Source organism: Carcharodon carcharias, chromosome 16, assembly GCF_017639515.1.
Source record: "Carcharodon carcharias isolate sCarCar2 chromosome 16, sCarCar2.pri, whole genome shotgun sequence".
Classification (NCBI taxonomy): domain Eukaryota; kingdom Metazoa; phylum Chordata; class Chondrichthyes; order Lamniformes; family Lamnidae; genus Carcharodon; species Carcharodon carcharias.
This window is the reverse complement of record NC_054482.1, coordinates 34,648,344-34,669,068: the sequence shown is the minus strand read 5'-3', so window position 1 is coordinate 34,669,068 and position 20,725 is coordinate 34,648,344. Positions and strand designations below refer to the sequence as shown.

The 20,725-nt window shown below is 48.2% G+C and overlaps 1 protein-coding gene across 1 annotated transcript in view; it reads right to left on the bottom strand.

Annotated features, from left to right (window-relative positions):
- The window catches only part of LOC121289327 (probable voltage-dependent R-type calcium channel subunit alpha-1E), a 94,047-nt gene that overhangs the window by 11,149 nt on the left and 62,173 nt on the right, over positions 1 to 20,725 (bottom strand). The window contains exons 18-22 of the mRNA XM_041208665.1: positions 12,251 to 12,356; positions 11,532 to 11,639; positions 10,400 to 10,500; positions 8,822 to 8,928; positions 6,908 to 7,019 (exon numbers count right to left, since the gene is read on the bottom strand). Coding sequence (XP_041064599.1) covers positions 6,908 to 7,019; positions 8,822 to 8,928; positions 10,400 to 10,500; positions 11,532 to 11,639; positions 12,251 to 12,356 — 534 coding nt within the window. The remainder of the gene's footprint in view (positions 1 to 6,907; positions 7,020 to 8,821; positions 8,929 to 10,399; positions 10,501 to 11,531; positions 11,640 to 12,250; positions 12,357 to 20,725) is intronic.

The window sequence follows — 20,725 nt, the reverse complement described above, 5'->3', positions numbered from 1 at the left end:
TGATTGCGTTGCTGCCCACCTTGAGGAGGTGGCAGCATGACCGGAGGTCCTGGTACCCCAGGGTGGGAGGAGGAGGCCCCCCGCATGATCAAATGTGCCTGGGAGGAGGTGGCAGAGGTGGTGAGCTCCTGTCATGCGATGCGATGCACCTGGATCCAGTGTTGCAAGCGCTTCAACGAGCTGTTGCGCTCAGGAAGGGTGAGTACCATGATGGCATTGGTCACTTAACCCAGCAGGTAGGCTATCCCGCACCCCCACCTAGTCTGAGTGCAGTGACTGCATTGAATCATTGACGCCATTGACCCTTTGCTGGGTGGGCCAGCAGATATTGCCCATGCCGAGGTCACCCTGAGAGGGTGGTGAAGAGATGGGTCCTGCCCCCGCAGCATGTGTTACACTGAGACCCAAATTACTGTTTTGGGGGCAACCTGGAGGAGCTGCACCTAGGCGCAGTGCTGGAACCTCAGGACATGTCCAAGTCAGGGTGATGACATACTGGGAGGGGAGCTTCAAGGTGGCGTTGGCACCGATTGATCTGCTGTCCTCTGCACTCCATGTACTTGTGCCTCCTTGATATTGAAGGTTAGACTGTGTGTTGCCTAATGTGGTTTAGGCAGCATTTGGCCAAGGGGGTGGTGGGGTGGGGGTCTTGGTGGGGGGGGGTGCGGGGTTGAGGGACAGGCATCTTTGTGTGAGTGTTCAGCAGCAGCGGGGTGAGGAGGCACTGGAGGCCTGCAATGTCCCACTCTGGTTGGGGTGGGCCGTGCGCGAAGAGAATTCAGGTACAAATAGCACTAATCTACGCTCTTCCCTCCTTTTCAGGAGAAGAATACACATAATGCCGCCGAGAGGGTGAGGACTGGCGGAGGGCCGGCCCAGGTGGCGATTCTCAGCCGCTTTGAGCAAGAGGCCCTGGATTTGGAGAGGGGCCATGTGCCCAGCTCCACTGGTGTCGGTGAGGCTGGGGTGCCACAGGCAGGTATGTTTGCCCAGCACTGAGGTCAGCATTGTTCTTCCAACAGCCATGGCAGTGCTGAATGTTCAGTGATTGAAGTTTGCAACATGGCTTGACCATTGCTTATGGAAGGATGAGCGCATAATGATCCAGGGGACAGGGATGCACATCGACATTGTCTCCACGTTAACTAATCAAATGTACTTGCTCTTCCTTTCAGCATCAGCGAAGCAGGGCTGGGAGGAGGAGCAGCAGGAGCCCCCTCTCACACCTGAGGGCCCTGATGTCTCACCAGCGTCACACCATCTCTGCTAGAGAGGCACCAGCGCAGATACTAGCACCTCAGTGGGAATTAGAACATTGGCTAGTGTCCCGGGACACAGCGGTGAGGGTACTTCACAGGTGCTGGAGGAGCTGGCAGAAACAGAGAATGCCCATGGCACCAGCAATCGGAGGACTGCAGGGGACCAGGCACATGCTCAGTCAGTGCCTGATGATGTGCCTCTGGAGTCATCCGCGATGCACCAAACGCATGAAATGTGGCTGGGTGTGCGGGAGCATCTGGGGGAGATACATGAAGCTATGCTTGGCTGGTCTCCATGGTGGAGGAGTCTACGTGGACTAATGTCAAAGCAATGAGCCTCATGGCCAAGCACCATGCATCCTCCATGGAGACAGTGGCAACTCTCGTGGAGAGGCTCCTCCTGGAGACCAGTCAGGGCTTCCTGGGGATGTGCTCGGACCAGCAAACCCTCCACATCAGCGTTGACCTCAGCTAGTCAGTGCCAGTTTGGGAGATGGTCTGGGCATCAAGTTTCCCAGCTCGGTGCCCATCCATCCATGGTGAGCAGGGAGGTCTGAAGCAACCTCACGCCGGCACAGCAGCTGCCTGTCATCTCCGCGGGCTCCTCTCAGGGTGCTCCGGATAAGGGCAGCAGCTCCTCCGCCCCTCTCCCAGTGACTGTGGCATCAGAAGAGGCTGTGGAGCACAGGCTCCACTGGCCAGAGTATGACCGCCAAGGTCATCAAGCCCAACAAGACAGTAGAGTCAGCAGGCTGGCTCAGGTGCCACTCCCAGTGAGGGGGCAGCACCAAGACGTGGCACCCAGAAAGGTAAGCATAAGGCACCTTAGGCACACCTTGGGTTTATCACTGATGCTTTTGTGCTGGCCCGAGATGAGGTCTTTATGAGTTGATGTGATTTTTAACACCTATGTCATTTTGTTTTCTAAGGTTCCTTTTGTTATAATATTAAATTCAGACATGTCATAGAAACATAGAAACTAGGAGCAGCAGTAGGCCATTCGGCCCTTCGAGCCTGCTCCACCATTCATTATGATCATGGCTGATCATCCAACTCATTAGCCTGCTCCCGCTTTATCCCCATACCCTTTGATCCCTTTCGCCCCAAGCGCTATATCTAACTCTTTCTTGAAAACATACAATGTTTTGGTCTCAACTACTTTCTGTGGTAGCGAATTCCACAGGCTCACCATTCTCTGGGTGGTGTACCCCATATCATGGTCTACCCATATCCTCAGTCTGTGACCCCTGGTTCTGGACTCCCCCACCATTGGGAACATCCTTCCTGCATCTACCCTGTCTAGTCCTGTTAGAATTTTATAGGTTTCTATGAGAGCCACCTTTGAGGGGATAGCCCTTGTCACCATGGCTGAGGGTGCCTCTTTTCTTTTGCAGGTGGATGGTTTCCAATAATGTTATGAGTTCAGTGGCCTCAGACACACGTTCAAGGTCAGTGAATGCATTTTCACAGGACGTCTCCCACCCACTTCACCACTATCTCCCTCTGCTCAGTGAACTCCCATCGCTCATCTAGCAGCAGTCCCTGTCACTCAGAACTCAGACCTAACATTTCGATATTCCAACTCACCCTCACATACCTCACATCCACCTCTGGCTGCCTCTGGATACCACTGGCTATTCAGCTGTGGCACTCAAACACAGTCCAGCACCAGCACTGATATTCTGCCCTCTGTCTTACAGGACACAAGGGCTCATACCCAAAGGGGGCAGACGGAACCAGCAGGGGTCAGGTACACCGACAGAGGAGATGGTGCTGCACATCATGGACCAAGTGTTACACAGCATGTAGAGAGCATGGCCGAAAACATTGAGGATGTAGTATGTTACTGCTTTATGTGCCTTCTCAAATCCCATCTTATTCTTCTATATGGCATGAAATGCGAGCTGGAGACTGAACAGATGCTCTTGGAAAGTCTGTCCCATGCGAAGAGGTGCAGGATGCATCCTCGCTGCCTCCTTCTGTTCTGCCCCTACTGTTCCACCTGAGCTGGTCTCCTTCATGATGGTGATGCTGTGCAGGGTCTATGCTGGAGAGCTCTCCCTGACTGGTCCAGGCCGCAGAAGTCTTACTTCAGCACGCCGATGGTGTTCTCCTCATGGCTGCTGGCTCCTGTTATAGGCCCGCTCTCCTTGCGCAGTCAGGTTGTGGAGGGGGGGCCATGAGTGAAGTATACAGGTTCTCTGTGGAGACCTGAGGAAGGCTTGAACCGCAAACTGCCTCAGGAAGGGGACACTGCAGATGCTGCCAGGATAGCGGGCATTCACCGGTCACTTGTGGTTCTTGTGCCTCTCTCATAGACCTGCAGAGTCAGGGGAGTGTAGTTACTGGCACCCTCCGCTTTTGGTACCCTCCACTACTAGGAACCCCACTATCCTGGCAAATCCATGTACTCTCTCCATGCTACTTCTCCCTGCTGAGGGAGAACATGATGTGCACTCATCCCTCCCAGCATTGCTGAGGCCCTTCATCTCCCAGGGATATCAATGCCGGTGCACTGGGACACGGTGATTATATCAGCTGCTCTTGCCTGGAATGATCCAGTTGTGCAGAAATGCAAAGCCACTGTGACTATTACAGCCACTGACAGCATGATTCTCACTCTGATATGAGGCTGTGGGTTGGGTTGAAGGACATGGACAAGTTCAGTCACCACCTCCTTGTTGAATGTGAGTCGCTTTAGGCATTGTTCCTGGCTGAGGTGGAGGTAGAATTGCTCCTGACAACTCAAGGTGGGTAGGGTCTTCTGTGCAAAGCCCTCCTCCCCCTCCTCTCCCTGTGCAGAACTTCCCCTCTCCGCAGACCTTGCTCCATTTTTCAGTTGTGTTGCAGGTCTAGAGGCCCCTGGAACAACAGCACCCCCTCCACTATCTCATGCAGTGTTCACTGACCAACCCCCCCTGGTCCCCAAAACAATGAGAAACAAAGCACAGTACTTCCATGAACCTTGTCAAAGCAGACATGAGTCAAAAGCAGCTCAGCTGCAAGTTAGATGCCTTGCCCTTTAAGTAACACAGGTTGTGTGTTGGTGTTGGGGGTGGTGGGTGGTCCCCTCATACTATTGGACACATGTTCGGCTGACAATGAAGGCCTTCAGCACACGCGTGCCGATGAAGTTTGTGAAATGTGCGTCAAATCAGCTGGAACAGTGCACCGACCCCATAACAGGGTCACTCTTGACACGGTGCAACTTCCCCCACTGCAGGTCAGGGCCAGGTTAATGAGAAGTTGGACTGCAGGAGCTTTAGGTTCACAATCCTTCAACATTAAGAAGCATTATGAAGGTTAAACATTAAGGGTTAAAAACCTTAAGGTTGGAATGTAAAGATACAAACCAATGGATAGCAGTGAAAAGGGCAGGGTGAGGGCAAGGAGGATACTGCAGCATAAAAAAAGGAAGCAAATGAGCTGGGCAAGGCTAACACTGATAATCTGTACACGTTCCAATAATCTCCAATAAAGTAAAAAAGACATGCATTTATATAGGGCCTTTTATGACCACAGAATATTCCAAAGTGCTTTCTTTTTTTTTCATTTGTTATGGGATGTGAGCATGGTTGCCCTTGAACTGAGTGGTGGCTGGGCCATTTCAGAGGGCAGTTAAGAGTCAGCCACAGTGCTGTGGGTCTGGAGTCACATGTAGATTAGACCAGGTAACAACAGCAGATTTCTTTCCAGATGGTTCACTAATGTCCTTTTCACAACAATTGATAATGGTTTCACAGTTGTCATTACTGAGACTAGCTTTCAATTCGAGACTATGACTTGAATTCAAATTTCATCAGCTGCCATGGTGGGATTTGAACCCTTGACCCCAGAGCATTAGCCTGGGATTCTGGATTACTAATCCAGTGATATTACCACTAAGCCACTGTCTCTTTAAAAGTGGACTCACTGTTGTAATGAAGAGAGAGGTGAGCAGAGTGGTCCTGGAAAGACTGCTCAGTCACTCAAGGGGCTGCCAAGTTCCACTTCTGCTTCTTTCCAGTGAACAGCGATCCCATTGCCTTGACTGACTGTGTACAGGTCTCTGGCTACAGCAGCTAGTGAACGTGTGTCGCTCACCAATCACCACAGGACTTGTTCTTTCGGGAACACGCTTGCTGACTTCTCTGGTATGAGGAAGGGATTCGAAAAGGCATCCTAAACATTGTCACCTCTCTGATCAGAAGGCTGCAGCTTGCAGGGATCCTATCATAGGCCATAAGTCAATCTCAAGAAAGAAAGTAGAGGTGACATGGATCACCACAGGTGCATGGAGTGTGTGCAGCCTCATGGACAACGCTGCAGCCGGCAAGCCTGAGAGAAGAACTGCTCTTGTTGGTAGACTGATGGCTTGGTACAATGTCTAGACCACCGCTCTCAGTGAGACTCGTCTATCTGAGGCGGGTCCACTGCAGCTCAGAGGGATACAAGACGCTTGGTTAAATCTGAAAGCAGACGAACTTCAGTCCCATTCTGCTGACAAAGGCTGGGGGGGATTCTATGATGATCTGATATCTTTATATGGGCCCAAGCCTATTTGTTCATCTCCCTGTGGGTCAACATTGCTCACAGAAAAAGCCAAATTCTACAAAGATGGGCAGAGCACTACATTCTTATTCGGCCTTCATCCATCCATGAAGAAGCAATCAGCAGGCTGCCATCAAATGCTCTCTTCATGCCCCTCCCATGCTGCTAGAAAGGATGAAAGCGATCAAACTCCTGTCTAGAGGCAAAACTCCAGAAGCTGACGCTATCCCAGATGAGATCTACAAGTCTGGAGGTCAATGCCTGGCCAAGAAGGTCACTGAACTCTTTTGGTCTATGTGGGACTTAGAAACAATCCTGCAGAAAGATATCTCCATCATTCACCTGTACAATTAGAAAGAGATTCACCAATCCTCTGACAGTCATTGTGTAATCTCACTCCTCTCGATCGCCAGAAAAATTTTTGCCAGGATCCTTCTGAACCTCTTAGTGCGACCAGGATCTGGTGCCAGAGCATACGTGCGGTTACAGGAAAGCTCAGGGTGTCACTGATAGGGTGTTTGCAGTAAAACAGCTCCAGGAGAAATGCCACCGACATTAACCTCTGCAGCATTCAGGAGAGGAGCCAGCAACAAAATCAACCGCGGCACCCTGTCCTATTTGCAGCCGACCCTCCTGGGCGCAGACCAGCCTTAGCAGTCACCACTGGAACCCTACCAAACACCGCAGGTGATGAACATGGTCACAGTAATCTGTACGTGCCCCGGAAATCTGTACGTGCTCCAGAAATCTGTATGTGCCCCAGAAATCTGTACGTGCCCCAGTAATCTGTACGCTCCCTGGAAATCTGTACGCGCCCTGGAAATCTGTACGTGCCCTGGAAATCTGTACGCGCCCCGGTAATCTGTACACACCCTGGAAATCTGCATGTGCCCCAGAAATCTGTACACGCCCTGGTAATCTGTACACGTCCTTGCTAATGTTCCTAGCGTCTTCCTATTATGTTGAAGATCTCCACCTTTACACCCTTGTTGCCACAATGTTGTACCCTTAAGGCCATATGGAATAACATACAATGTGTAGCCCCCAAGCCTTTCCTGGTTGCCTTGTACAACTTTATCCACTTTAGTCTAGAATTTGACTAGAAGCTGGTTCCATACCTTTAGCCGTTGGTTACGGAATTCTTCTGCTTGACTTGTTGAAGTCCTGCTATTCTGGAACATGATTGATGGGGGTAGTGGCACCAGGGGGGCAAACTCACTCCTGCTATCCCTGTGAGGGCATTAGAATGAAAGAACTTGCATTTATATAGCATCTTTCACAGCCTCAGGCAAGAATACCTGCCGTTCCTTGAAAAAACACCACAGTATCTTTCACATTTACCTGAGAGGGTGGATGAGTGGGGGTGTCAGTTTAATGCTTCAGCCACATGACAGCACTTCCCTGGAGTATTAGTGTAGATTTTGTGCATAAGTCTCTGGAGTGGGATTTGAACCCCCCAAACTACTGACTCAGAGGCATAAGTGCTACCCACTGAGCCACAGCTCGCAATATGCTGGATGACATATTATAGGGTTGAGGTGGATGGAACAATGTGTGCAGCTACTCCATATACCTACAGGGTGTCAGCCTTCATAATGATCAGAGATCTATCTACAGAGATCCTCCTGGAGAGCAAGGCTTCAAATCAGGAGTCTGAATGATGAGCTTACCCAAAAACTCAAACAAAATTGGCAGAGTGGACAGCAGTGGTGAAGGGGGAGCAGGGTCAGGAGTGAGGGAGAAAGGGGAGGGCCAGGAGTGAGTGAGCAGGAAGCAGAGCCAGGAGCAGGGGATGAGGGAGCAGGGTCAGGAGAGAGGGAGAAGGGGGAGGGCAGGAATGAGTAAGGAGGGGGAAAGTCGGGAGTGATGGAGGAGGAGGATCAGGAGTGAATGAGGAGGGGGAGCAGTGTCAGGAGTGAGGGAGGAGGGGGTTGGGTCAGGAGTGAGGAGGAGGAGGGTCAGGAGTGGTGGGGGAAGGTCATGAGTGATGGAGGGGGGAGGGTCATGAGTGATGGAGCTGGGGGGGGTCAGGAGTGAGGTAGGTGGGGGAGGGTTAGGAGTGAGTGAGGAGGGGGAAAGTCTGGAGTGAGTGAGGAGGGGGAGGGTCAGGAGTGAGTGGGAAGGGAGGATGTCAGGAGTGATGCAGATTGGGGAGGGTCTGGAATGATGGAGGTGGGAAGGGTCAAGCATGAGGGGGAGGGTCAGCAGTGAGTGAGGAGAGTGAGCATTAGGGCTGGGTGAGGAGATGGGAGGGTCAGGAGTGAATGGGGAGGCGGAGGGTCAGCAGTGAGTGGGGAAGGGGATGTCAGGACTAATGGAGGATTAGGAGTGAGTGAAGAGGGAGAGGTTCAGGAGGAAGTGAAGAGGGAGGGGGTCAGGAGTGAGTGATGAGGGGGAGGGTCTGTAGTCGGTGAAGAGGGGAAGGGTCTGAAGTGAGTGAGGGGGAGGGTCTGGAGTGAATGAGGAGGGGGAGGGTCTGTAGTCAGTGAGGAGGGGGAGGGTCAGGACTGAGTGAGGAGGGGGAGGGTCAGGAGTGAGTGAGGAGGGGGAGGGTCTGCAGTCAGCAAGGAGGGGGAGGGTCTGTAGTCACTGAGGAGGGGGAGGGTCTGGAGTGAGTGAGGAGGGGCAGCAGGGTCTGGAACAGATGAGCTAGCACAGTGAGTAACTCTCCCAGACTCAATCCTCCCACGCTGAGCTGCTGAATCTGTAAATGTTCCCAATCAGATGGGTCGGTTTTTGTTGGTAAGAGTATTCAGCATCTCAGAATATAGCCTGGCTGATGGAGTTAGGATGCAGATTAGTCCTGATCTAATTGAGCGGGTGAACAGGCTCGAGGGGCTGAATGGCCTCCTCCTGTTGCTATGTTAGACCCCGGGGTGAGGAAGTGGATCGTCAGTATAAACTACAGCGAAAACATTGAGAGGTCTTGGAGTGAGAAAAATCAGATAATTTAACAGAAGCCTTTGCAATGTCTTGGGGCTGATGCTTGGAGCGTTGTCAGGTTTAGAATTCAGCAAGGGTGTGGGACTTACATGTCAGGCCCCACGTCTGGGTGTAGAAAAGGCAATGCTTTGGCACTTGAGATAATCTGTGGAGGCAGAGAGGAAGCTTCCATCCGCTGGAACATAGGGGTTCGACTCTAAGCAAAGAAAGAACTTGCAGTTATTCTCGCACCTGATTACTCCCAAAAGGACAGAGTTCACAGCACAGGGGCAGCCCTATCTGTATAACTAGCTGGTGTTGCTGTTTATACCCAACATGAGCCTCCTTCCACTCTAATGACCAGCTTCCACTTTCAGCCTAAAAACAAAAAAACTGCGGATGCTGGAAATCCAAAACAAAAACAGAATTACCTGGAAAAACTCAGCAGGTCTGGCAGCATCGACGGAGAAGAAAAGAGTTGACGTTTCGAGTCCTCATGACCCTTCGACAGAACTTGAGTTTGAGTCCAAGAAAGAGTTGAAATATAAGCTGGTTTAAGGTGTGTGTGTGGGGGGCGGAGAGATAGAGAGAGAGAGAGGTGGGGGTGTGGTTGTAGGGACAAACAAGCAGTGATAGAAGATGATCTGCTTCTATCACTGCTTGTTTGTCCCTACAACCACACCCCCACCTCTCTCTCTCTCTATCTCTCCGCCCCCCACACACACACCTTAAACCAGCTTATATTTCAACTCTTTCTTGGACTCAAACTCAAGTTCTGTCGAAGGGTCATGAGGACTCGAAACGTCAACTCTTTTCTTCTCCGCCGATGCTGCCAGACCTGCTGAGTTTTTCCAGGTAATTCTGTTTTTGTTTTCCACTTTCAGCCTGTTGCCTTCTCCCTCCTGTATATTAAGTTGTAGGAGCTTGTCTCAGTAACAGTAACTAAACCTACAACCAAATGACTGATTCAGAGTCCACTGTGCTGTCCACTGAACCACGACTGATACCTTGAAGGGAAGCAAACATGTGTCTCAATCTGAGGAAGAGTGATACGGACTCAAAATGTTAACTCTCTCCACAGATGCTGTCAGCCCTGCTGAGTTTTCCAGCATTTTCTGTTTTTGTTCCAGATTTCCAGCATCCGCAGTATTTTGCTTTTGTCTATGTGTCTCAATGTGTTCAGCGATTTGCCCTGCGTCAGTGTCAAACAAACAGAGAGGCAAATATTCCAGTATCATGGGATTGCCTCACCTTGTGCACCTGAAGTCTGCTGTTCACACAATCGCTGGGGAAGGATTACTTACAGCTTGACCATTGCATAGGGACTGGTATACACATGCAACAAACCATGTCTCTCATCCCATTCCCAATCCCATCCTCATCCCAATCCCATCCCCATCCCCAACTCAATCCCCATCCCAATCCCTCCCCTCCCAATCCCATCCCCAAACCAAACCCCATCCCAATCCCTCCCCTCCCAATCCCATCCACTATCCAATCCCCTCTTCAATTCCCTTCCTAATCCCATCCCCATTCCACCCCCTTCCTAATCCCATCCCAATCCCCAATCCTGCCCCATCCCCATCCCATTTCCTTCTTTTTATTTTGGATTCCCCCTGCAATCTCTGTGCTATGTTGCTTATTGTTGCAATTAGGTTCAGTGCTGTATTTTCCCCCTGGGTCAGTACCTGCTCCTCCTGGAGTTGTTGGTATTTTTTGGTCTTACTCTGTTTGTAGTAATCCATGATCATCATGGCAGCATAGATTTTCCCAATTGTAAGATCTGTGGCTGAAGAACACAGGAGAAGCTCTTTATTCCTGAGGTCACAACCACTGAACCAGAGATAAACGGTAAAACCACTGTTACATTACACAGCTCAGTCTGTACGGGCACTGGGTAACACACACCATGGAGATCCCTGGCCCAATCCCTGGTAAAGGTAGAATTAGTCAGACTCAGCCATGGGCCTACAATGGTACCAAGGCCGGAAAAGGGAAAAAATTAGATTGAAATCAGGAGCCCAAAGCAGCCTGTAGAGATTGTGATTGGGAGAGGGGGCCCAGAGTGGATTGAGGAACTTGGATTAATGGAGAGAAGGCCCAGGGGATTGAGGAAATTGGGATTGGGAGAGGAGGTCTGGGGGGAATTGAGGAACTCAGGGTGGGGAGGGGAGGGGGGGGGAAGGAGGGGAGGGGGTCGGGGGGGAGGCGGGGAAGGAGTCGAAGGGAGGTGGGGAGGGGGTTGGGGTGAGGTGGGGAGGGGGTCAGGGTGAGGTGGGGAGTGGGTCGGGGTGGAGGGGGTTTGGGAGGAAGGTGGGGAGGGGGTCAGGGAGGTGGGGAGGGGGTTGGGGGGGAGGTGGCGAGGGGGTCAGGGAGGTGGGGAGGGGGTCGGGGGGGAGGTGGGGAGGGGTTCAGGGGAGGTGGGGAGGGGGTCGGGGGGGAGGTGGGGAGGGGGTCGGGGGGAGGTGGGGAGGGAGTCAAGGGGAGGTGGGGAGGACTGTTTGGAGGGAGATGGGGAGGGGTTCTTGATGGGAGGAAAGGTTGGTGGGGATGCTGGGGCTGCTTAAAGTACCCAAGTAAATGTCAGATGTTGGAAAACTCAGCAAGGAAAAGCGACGGTAAGGATCACAATAAAGTGGTAAGATTATAGCAGTGATAATAAACATTAGAATGTATTACTGGCATGTGAAAACTTAAATTAGGGTGAATAAATGGAGACTCAGCACACCATTCCTGAAAGGTTACTGAGCCCTGTGCTAGACTGTACTGAAGGAAATTTTGCCATATGAAGGGTATTCACACAGGAGCTCCATCACTTACGCATGTGTATGGGAACCAGTAGGTCCAGAGTCTTCTGTGAGAGGTGAGGCCAAATAGTCATGATCTCTTTTCGTAGCTCAGCATCTAGCTGCTGCTTGTCTGCTCCACCTGAAAGAGAGTTTATTCAGGAACTACATCTCAACATGTATCACAATATAACCCACACAATGGGAGCTCAAGAATGCAGAGATACTCTGAGAGAGAGGCTGAGAGACACCAGTCAGTGTACAGGTATCTCCCAGAGAGAGAGGAACTGAGGGACACCAGTCATTGTACAGGTATCTCCCTGAGAGAGAGGAACTGAGGGACACCAGTCATTGTACAGGTATCTCCCTGAGAGAGAGGGGGCTGAGGAACACCAGTCAGTGTACAGATACCTCCCTGAAAGAAAGAGAGGGACTGAGGCACACCAGTCATTTAGTGTATAACATTTTTTTAATTTATCGATTTTTCAAGTTGAAATCAAATTCTGCAACTGTCATGATGGGATCTGAACTTGCATCCCTTAGGCCTCTGGGTTAGCCAGGCCAGACACTACAAGACTGTGGTCATTCAACTGGCTTAAATCAAAATCAAATAATTCCATCTCTGTAACACCACCCAATTCTGCCCCACTTCAGCTCATCTGCTGCTGGAGTCCTCACCCATGTAAATGAAAGCTGCTGTTGTTATGGTAACCCCAAAAGTGATGTGGTGTCAACACTGAATATCTCTCTTACCTTTTGCAAGCTTGATATGAAGTGCAGTCCTGATAAGGCCCATAAGGGTAGAAGTGAAGTGGACAGTCTTCTCCTCACTTACAGGCATGTTCATCAGTACCAGCCTCTATAAAGGAGAGGACAACAAGTCAAATCCAGCTAGGCCACCCGTCCAGGGAGAAGAGAACTGGAATATAGTTACACTCTTCAGCTCCAGGGATAGTGATGGTTTGTGTGTGCTGGAATTTAACATTTTCCTTTGTTGGCCCCGCCATGTTCCCTAACCCTTGTACCTCCTCCTCCTTGCCCAGCTCCTCTATTCACTGCATCTTCCTCCCGCTGAGAACGGAAAGCAAGTTGTTTAAGGTATTCGCTAAAGGCTGCCAGCTCTGATTGAGCATATTCCTGGAGGTTTCATCTCATGTCCTCCAGTTGTCTGCCGTCAAACTCCAGTCCTTGGGTGCCCGACATGTCCATCTCTGTATTGTCCCACCTTCACATGCTGAGTGGGTGATTCTTGACTGACAGCCAAATTACATGTGCTCCCACCTCCAACATTTTTGTAACGAATGCAAACATTTTTATTTAATGCTCCAATGATTTTTCATGTACTTGGTTTTTTGCTCGCAATGTCTGGGAGAGTAATCTTTAATTCTGGGCGACTCCAGGGACATCCAGGAGAGCTTGCAACTTTAGAGCATACCAAACAAACAGCAACAGGTGATGTCACCCACATTCTGCAATGATGCCTTAAACGAGGCCACTCCCATCTCAAGATGATTTACTCACTAATTTGTGCAAGTTGGCAGGTGAACAGTCATCTCTGCAGTGAATGTGAACTTTTAACACAATACTCCCATAATGACAACCCAAACCAGTCTCACTGCCTTCTTAACCAGAAGAAGCTGCTGGGTGACATGCAACTCATTATATCTCCACCTAAAGTGACAGATGATCCATTTTTGTCAGGTGACTTCCCATTGCACAGCTCAAACAAAAAAACAATGGGAAAGGAACATAACCCCAGGCCACATAGGAGACTGGACCAGAATCTGTACTCCTGAGACCTACCATGTTGGAGACGAAGCTAAAATGCTGCATTGGGAGATAACAATAGTGAAGGCACCCCTAAGCAGCGATCATAACATGATTGAATTTCACATTCAGTTTGAGGGAGAGAAGAGTGGTCCCAAGACGAGTGTTTTTAAACTCGGATACTGGCAAGTATCTGAAAACAGAACTAGCTTGAGTGAACTGGCAAATGAGGTTAAAGGATAGGTTAACAGAGATGCAGGCCAGAATTTTCCAGTCCCTCATGCCAGTGGGACCTCCCATGTCCGCCAGTGTGAACGGAGATTTCAATGGCTCACCGGCCCTGTCGTGGGGAAGCCCGTCGGGGGGGACTGGAAAATTTTGGCTGCAGTGGCAGACATTTAAAGGGAAGGAGAAAGAAAAATCCAAGGGGTGAATCCACCATCCGTGGTTAACTAAAAAAGTTAAAGGTCGTATCAAACTTGAAGAAAAATAACATAATTAGTCAAGGATGGGTGGCAGGTCAGAAGGCTGGACAGAATATAAAGAACAGCAAAGAAAGGCTAAAAGATACAAAAGGATGGAAAATTAGAGTACAGGAGAAAGCTGGCTAGTGACATAAAGGCAGATCGTGAGATTTTCTATAGATATTTAAATAAGAAAAGAGTAAACAGAGTAAATGTTGCTCCTATAGAGAGTGAGTCTGGGAATTACTAATGGAAAATAAGAAGATGGGAGATGAATTGAGCAGTTATTTTGCATCGGTTTTCCCTGTAGACAAGTAATATCCCAGAAACAGCTGGAAATCAGGAACTGGAAGAGAGGTAGGAATTTAGAAAAATTACAATCAGCAGATAAGTGATAGTTCGCAAATTGCTGGGGTTGTGGACTGACAACTTCCTGAGTCTTGAAAGAAGTGGCTGGTGAGATAGTTGATGCATTGGTTTTAATTTTCCAAAATTCACTAGATTCGGGGAAGGTTCCATTAGATTGGAAAATAGCAAATATAACTCCTTTATTCAAAAAGGGAGGGAGACAGAAAGCAGGAAACTACAGGCCAGTTAGCTTAACATCTGTCATAGGGAAAATGTTAGAAGGTATTATTAAAGATGTTATAGCAGGGCACTTAGAAAAATTCAAGTCAATCAGGCAGAGTCAACATGGTTTTGTGAAAGGGAAATCATGTTTAATCAATTTCACTGTAGTTATTTGAAGGAGTCACATGTGCTGTGGATAAAGGGGAACCAGTGGATGTACTTAGATTTCCAGAAGTTATTTGATAAGGTGCCACATCAAAGGCTATTGCAGAAAATAAAAGCTCATGGCATAGGGGGTAATATGTTGGCATGGATAGAAGAATGGCCAGCTAACAGGAAGCAGAGTGTTGGCATAAGTGGGTCTTTTGTGGTTGGCAGGATGTGACAAGTGGTGTGCCACAGGGATCAGTGCTGGGGCCTCAACTTTTTACAATTTATATAAATGACCTGGATGAAGGGGCCGAAGGAATGATGGGTAAATGTGCTGTTGACACAAAGATAGGTAGGAAAGTAAATTGTGAAGAGGACATAAAGGGGTTACAAGGGGACATGGATAGGTTAAGTGAGTGGGCAAAGATCTGGCAAACAGAGTATATTGTGGGAAAATGTGAAATTGCCCACTTTAGCAGGAAGAATATAAAATAAACATGTTATCTAAATGGAGAGAGATTGCAGAGCTGTGAGATTCAGAGGGATATGGGTGTCCTAGTGCATGAATCATAAAAGGTCAAGTATGCTGGTACAGCAGGTAATTAGGAAAGCGAATAGAATGCTTCCATTTATTGTGAGGAGAATTGATTATAAAAGTAGGGAGGTTATGCTTGAGTTGCACAGGGCACTGTTGAGACCTCATCTGAGGTATTGTGTACAGTACTGGTCTCTTTATTTAAGGAAGGGTGTAAATGCATTGGAAGCAGTTCAGAGAAGGTTTACCAGACTAATACCAGGAATGGGTGGATTGTCTTATGAGGAAAGGCTGGACAGGTTAGGCTTGTATCCACTGGAATTTAGAAGAGTAAGAGGCAACTTAATTGAAACCTTTAAGATCCTGAGGGGTCTTGACAGGGTGGATGTGGAGAGGATGTTTCTTCTTGTGGGAGAATCTAGAACTAGGGGTCACTGTTTAAAAATAAGGGGTCACTCATTTAAGACAGAGATAAGGAGAAATTTTTTCTCAGTGTTGTGAATCTTTGGAACTCTCTTTCTGAAAGGGCAGTGGAAACAGAATGTTTGAATATTTTTAAGGCAGAGCTATATTCTCGATTAATAAGGGGGTGAAAGGTTATCGGGGGTAGGCAGGAATGTGGGGTTGAGGTTACATTCAGATCAGCCATGATCTTATTGAATGGTGGAGCAGGCTCGAGGGGCCGAGTGGCCTACTCCTGCTCCTCATTCGTATGTTCGCAAATGCAATGCTCGCTATTCAAGAAAGGATGCTGAGAGAACTACAGGCCAATAAGCCTGACATAAGTAATCAGGTAAATTCTGGAATCTATTATTAATAAAGTCATAAGAATGTACTGAGAAAATAATCATATGAACAGACAGAACCAGCATGGTTTTATGAAAGGGAAATCCTGTTTGACAAATTTATTAGGATTTTTGAGGATGTAACTAGTAAGGTTGATAAAGGAGAGCCAATAGACTTGGTATACTTGGATTTCCAAAAGACTTCTGATAAGGTGCCTCACAAAAGATTAATACACAAGGTAAGGACTTTTTAAATTCATTTATGGGATGTGGGCGTCACTGCCTAGGTCAGCATTTATTGCCAATCCCCAGTTGTCCTTGAGAAGGTGGTGGTGAGCTGTCTTTGTGAACTGCAGTCCATGTGGTGTAGCTACACCCACAGTGCTATTAAGGAGGGAGATGGAGGTGATGTATGAGCATATTTAGAGGGTTGATTAATGGACAGGAAACAAAAAACATAAATGCAGCATTGTCAAGTTGACAGACAGTGAATAGTGGAGTGCTCCAAGGTCAGTGCTGGGGCCTCAGCTATTTACAATCTATATTAATGACTTAGACAAAGAGACAGGGAGTAGTGTATCTGAGTTTGCTGTCGAAACAAAGCTAAGTGGAAATGCAAGCGTTCAGGACACAAAGTGCTGCAAAGAGATATAGATGTGTTAAGTGAGAGGACAAGAAGATGGTAGATGGAGTGTAAATGTGGAAAAGTGAGAGACTATTCACTTTGGTCATAAAAGCAGAATATTTTTAAAAGGTGTGAAACTTGTAAATGTTGATTTGTCTTGGGTGTACTCGTGCAAGGAACACAGAAAGTCAGTGTGCAGGTACAGCAAACCATTAGAAAGGCAAGGGGAATGGAATACATGAATAAAGAAGTCTTGCGACAATTATGCGGGGCTTTTGTGAGACCACACCTGGGGTACTACGTGCAGTTTTGGTCTCCATATCTAAGGAATGATATACTTGGAAGAATATACTTAGTATTGGAGGCAGTACAGCAAAAGTTTGCTAATTTTATCCTTGGGAGGCTGAGTAAACTGGGCCTATACTTAAAAGAATGAAACGTGTAAGATTCTGAAGGGGTTTGACAGGGTAGACACTGAGAGGTGGTTTCCACTGACTGGGAATCTAGAACAAGGGGACACAATCTCAGGATAATGGGATGGCCGTTTAGGACAGAGAGGAGGGGAAATTTCATCACTCAGAGGGTTGTAAATCTCTTGAATTCTTAGACCCAAACGGCTGTGGATGCTCCATCACTGAATATATTTAAGGCTGCGACAAGTAGATTTTTGGTTCAAAGTATATAGGGAACGAGCGTGAAAAGAGCTTTGGCGCAGAAGATCAGCCGTGACAATATTGAATGGTGGAGCAGATTCGAGATGCCAAATGGCCCCTCTTCTTATGGTCTTTTGCCCTGATGGGTGCATCTCTAAAATTTAGAAATTTTCTTATTTAATAAGGAACTATAGAACCATAGAAAAGTTACAGCACAGTAAGAGGCCATTTGGCCCATCATGTCTGTGCCGATCAAAAAAGAGATAAAAGAAACTAGCTGTTCGTTTACTCCCGCTTTCCAGCTCCTGGTCCATAGCTTTACAGGTTCCAGCGCTTCAGGTCCAGGTCCAGGTTCCTTTTCAATGAGTCAAGTGTTTCAGCCTCAACTACCAAACCAGGCAGCGAATTCCAGACACCCACTACCCTCTGGGTGAAGAAGTTTTCTTCATGTCCCCTTTAATCCTTCAACCAATCACCTCAAATCTATGCCCCCTGGTAATTTTCCCCTCAGCTAGGGGAAACAGGGCATCCCTGTCTACTCAGCGTTTTATACAGTTCCATCATTACATCCCTGCTTTTGTGTTCAATACCTCGTCCAATAAAGGAAAACTTTCGATATGTTTTCTTTACCACCTTATCCACCTGTCCTGCCACCTTCAGGGACCTGTGGACATGCATTCCCAGGTCTCTCACTTCCTCTACCCCTCTCAATATCCTCCCTTGCTTTGTTTGCCCTCCCATACCCAGAGAATGAGAGAGAAACTGAGTGAGAAAGTGAGGCCGAGACAGTGAGACCGAGTGAGCGAGAGAGAAACTGAATGAGGGAGTGAGACTAAGGCAGTGAGGCCGAGCGAGTGAGATGAATGAGAGACCGAGGCTGAGCGAGTGAGCGAGACAGTGAGGCTGAGCGATGAGGGAGTGAGGCCAAGCGGATGAGCAATTAAGTGAGGGAGAGTGAGAGAGTGAGACCTAATGAGACACGAGTCTGAGCAAGAGACAGCCGGGTAAGAGGGAGGGAGGGTTCAGGCAAGAGAGAAAAGGAGAGTCTGAATGAGAAGGGAACTGGGTGAGTGAAGGTGTGGGCGGGAGAGGGTGTGGGCGGGAGAGGGTGTGGGTGGGAGAGAGTGTGGGTGAGATAGGGTGTGGGTGAGAGAAGGAGAGGGGGAGAGGCACACACAGACAGAGGCACACTGAGAGTGAGACAGTGAGAGAGAGAATGAGACAGAAAGAGAGGAGACAGAAACAGAGAGCGAATGAGAGCATTGGAACAGAGCAGGAGTAGGCCACTTGGCCCCTCGAGCCTGCTCCGCCATTCAATGAGATCATGGCTGATCTGAATGTAATCTCAACCCCAAAATTCCTGCCTACCCCCGATAACCTTTCACCCCCTTGTTAATCAAGAATCTATCTCGCTCTGCCTTAGAAATATTCAAAGACTCTGCTTCCACCGCTTTTTGAGGAAGGGAGTTCCCAAGACTCACAACACTCAGAGAAAAAAAATCTCCTCATCTCTGTCTTAAATGAGTGACCCCTTATTTTTAAACAGTGACCCCTAGTTCTAGATTCTCTCACAAGAGGAAACATCCTCTCCACATCCACCCTGTCAAGACCCCTCAGAATCTTAAAGGTTTCAATTAAGTTGCCTCTTACTCTTTTAAATTCTAGTGGGTACAGGCCTAACCTGTCCAGCCTTTCCTCATAAGACAACCCACCCATTCCTGGTATTAGTCTGGTAAACCTTCTCTGAACTGCTCCCAATTCATTTACATCCAATACTGTATACAGTACTCCAGATGTGGCCTCACTAGTGCTCTATATAATTGAAGCACAATCTCCCTACTCTTGTATTCAATTCCCCTCGCAATAAATGATAACCATTTTATTAGCTTTCCTAATTATCTGCTGCACCTGCGTACTAACATTTTGTGATTCATACACTGGAACACCCTGATCCCTCTGCATCTCAGAGCTCTGCAATCCCTCATCATTTAGATAATATGCTTCTTTTATATTCTTCCTGCCAAAATGGACAATTTCACATTTTCCCATGTTATACTCCATTTGTCATGTCTTTGCCTACTCACCTAACCCTACTTTCCTACCTATCTTTGTGTCATCAGCAAATCTAACAACCATACCTTTGGTCCCTTCATCTAAATATAAATATAAATTATAAAGAGTTGAACTCATTTATATAAATTGTAAAAAGTTGAGGCCCCAGCGCTGATCCCTGATGCACATCACTCATCACATCTTGCCAAAGAGAAAAAGACCCATTTATGCCAACTCTCTGCTTCCTGTTAGCCAGCCAATCTTCTATCCATGCCAATATGTTGCCCCCTACACCATGAGCTTTTATTTTCTGCAATAACCTTTGATGTAGCACTTTATCAAATGACTTCTGGAAATCTAAGAAGAGTAATCCACTGGTTTACTGAGAGAGAAAGTAAAAGATACAGACAGAGACACTATGAAGAGAGAAAGGGAGGAAGAGAGAGAGAGAAATTCCTGTCATGACCTCAGGGCAGCCAACAAGCATTTTACAGCCAATGCGGTACTTGGAGCTGTACCACTGTTGTAATGTAGGAAACATGGCAGCCAATTTACACACAGCAAGCTCCCACATACAGCACAGTGATAATAACCAGATAGCCTGTCTTTAGTGATGATAGTTTAGATTTGTGTGGTGGAGCTTTCGGGGGCTTCATATCGAGTTTAAATTCCCTCTTTGCGTTTGTCCCCATTATTTTGAGATGCCGACAGGAAACCCTGACAGAGAAGTTATCCCATGGTAAGGTAATAGTGTGAAGAACAGCCCCTTTCCAAATCTCCCAATACCACACAAGTCAGAGTAAGATTCATGAGTGGGACAAAGGTGAAGTGGCTGAGGCAGTGTTGGCAAGGTCAAAGAGTTGGCCAATAAAGGTCTGCTGTATCAATGTTGGAGCAATCGAGAGTCGTGTCTGGGGTGGAATGAACTGCACTTATATAGAACGTTTCACCCCCGTGAGAAACCCAGAGTTCCTTAGGACCAAGGAATGGCCGTTGAGATGCAGTGATTATTGCGGGAAAGCGTGCAGCTGACAGTCACACAGAAGCTCCTCCAAATGGGAAACAGGATAGTCCAGTTTAGGGTGATGTTGGGTGAGAGCAGAATGTTAGTCAGGATTAGCCCGGAGAGCTCCCCTGCTCTGCTTTAGTTGTTTATAAGCCCATCTGAGAGGGCCTTGTTTTGAAGGTCTCCCGGAGGTGATGCGCACCCCAGCTGCTGGACTGGATTCCATGACCGCCTGACTCAGAGGAGAGAGTGCTACCCACTGAGCATGTGTAGAGGTTCGGAAGGTAAACTCTGTGGATGGTGTCTCGCCTGACTCAGAGGAGAGAGTGCTACCCACTGAGCATGTGGAGAGGTTCGGAAGGTAAACTCTGTAGATGGTGTCTCGCTGGCCGCACTCTGAACCTGTACTCTAAACTAACGAAGGCTCAGCCAGCCCGGGAGAAGAGCTACCTGCATGATGGCTCCCGATGGGAACATCTGTGAATACAGCTGATTCCCCAGCAATCCCTACTAGTCTCCAGTGGCCTTCTTGTATATTGATAAAGGCATAGAGTAAAATTCTCTCTACACTGCCCCTCAGACATTCACAGGACTAGTACAGCATGCGATTAGATACAAAGT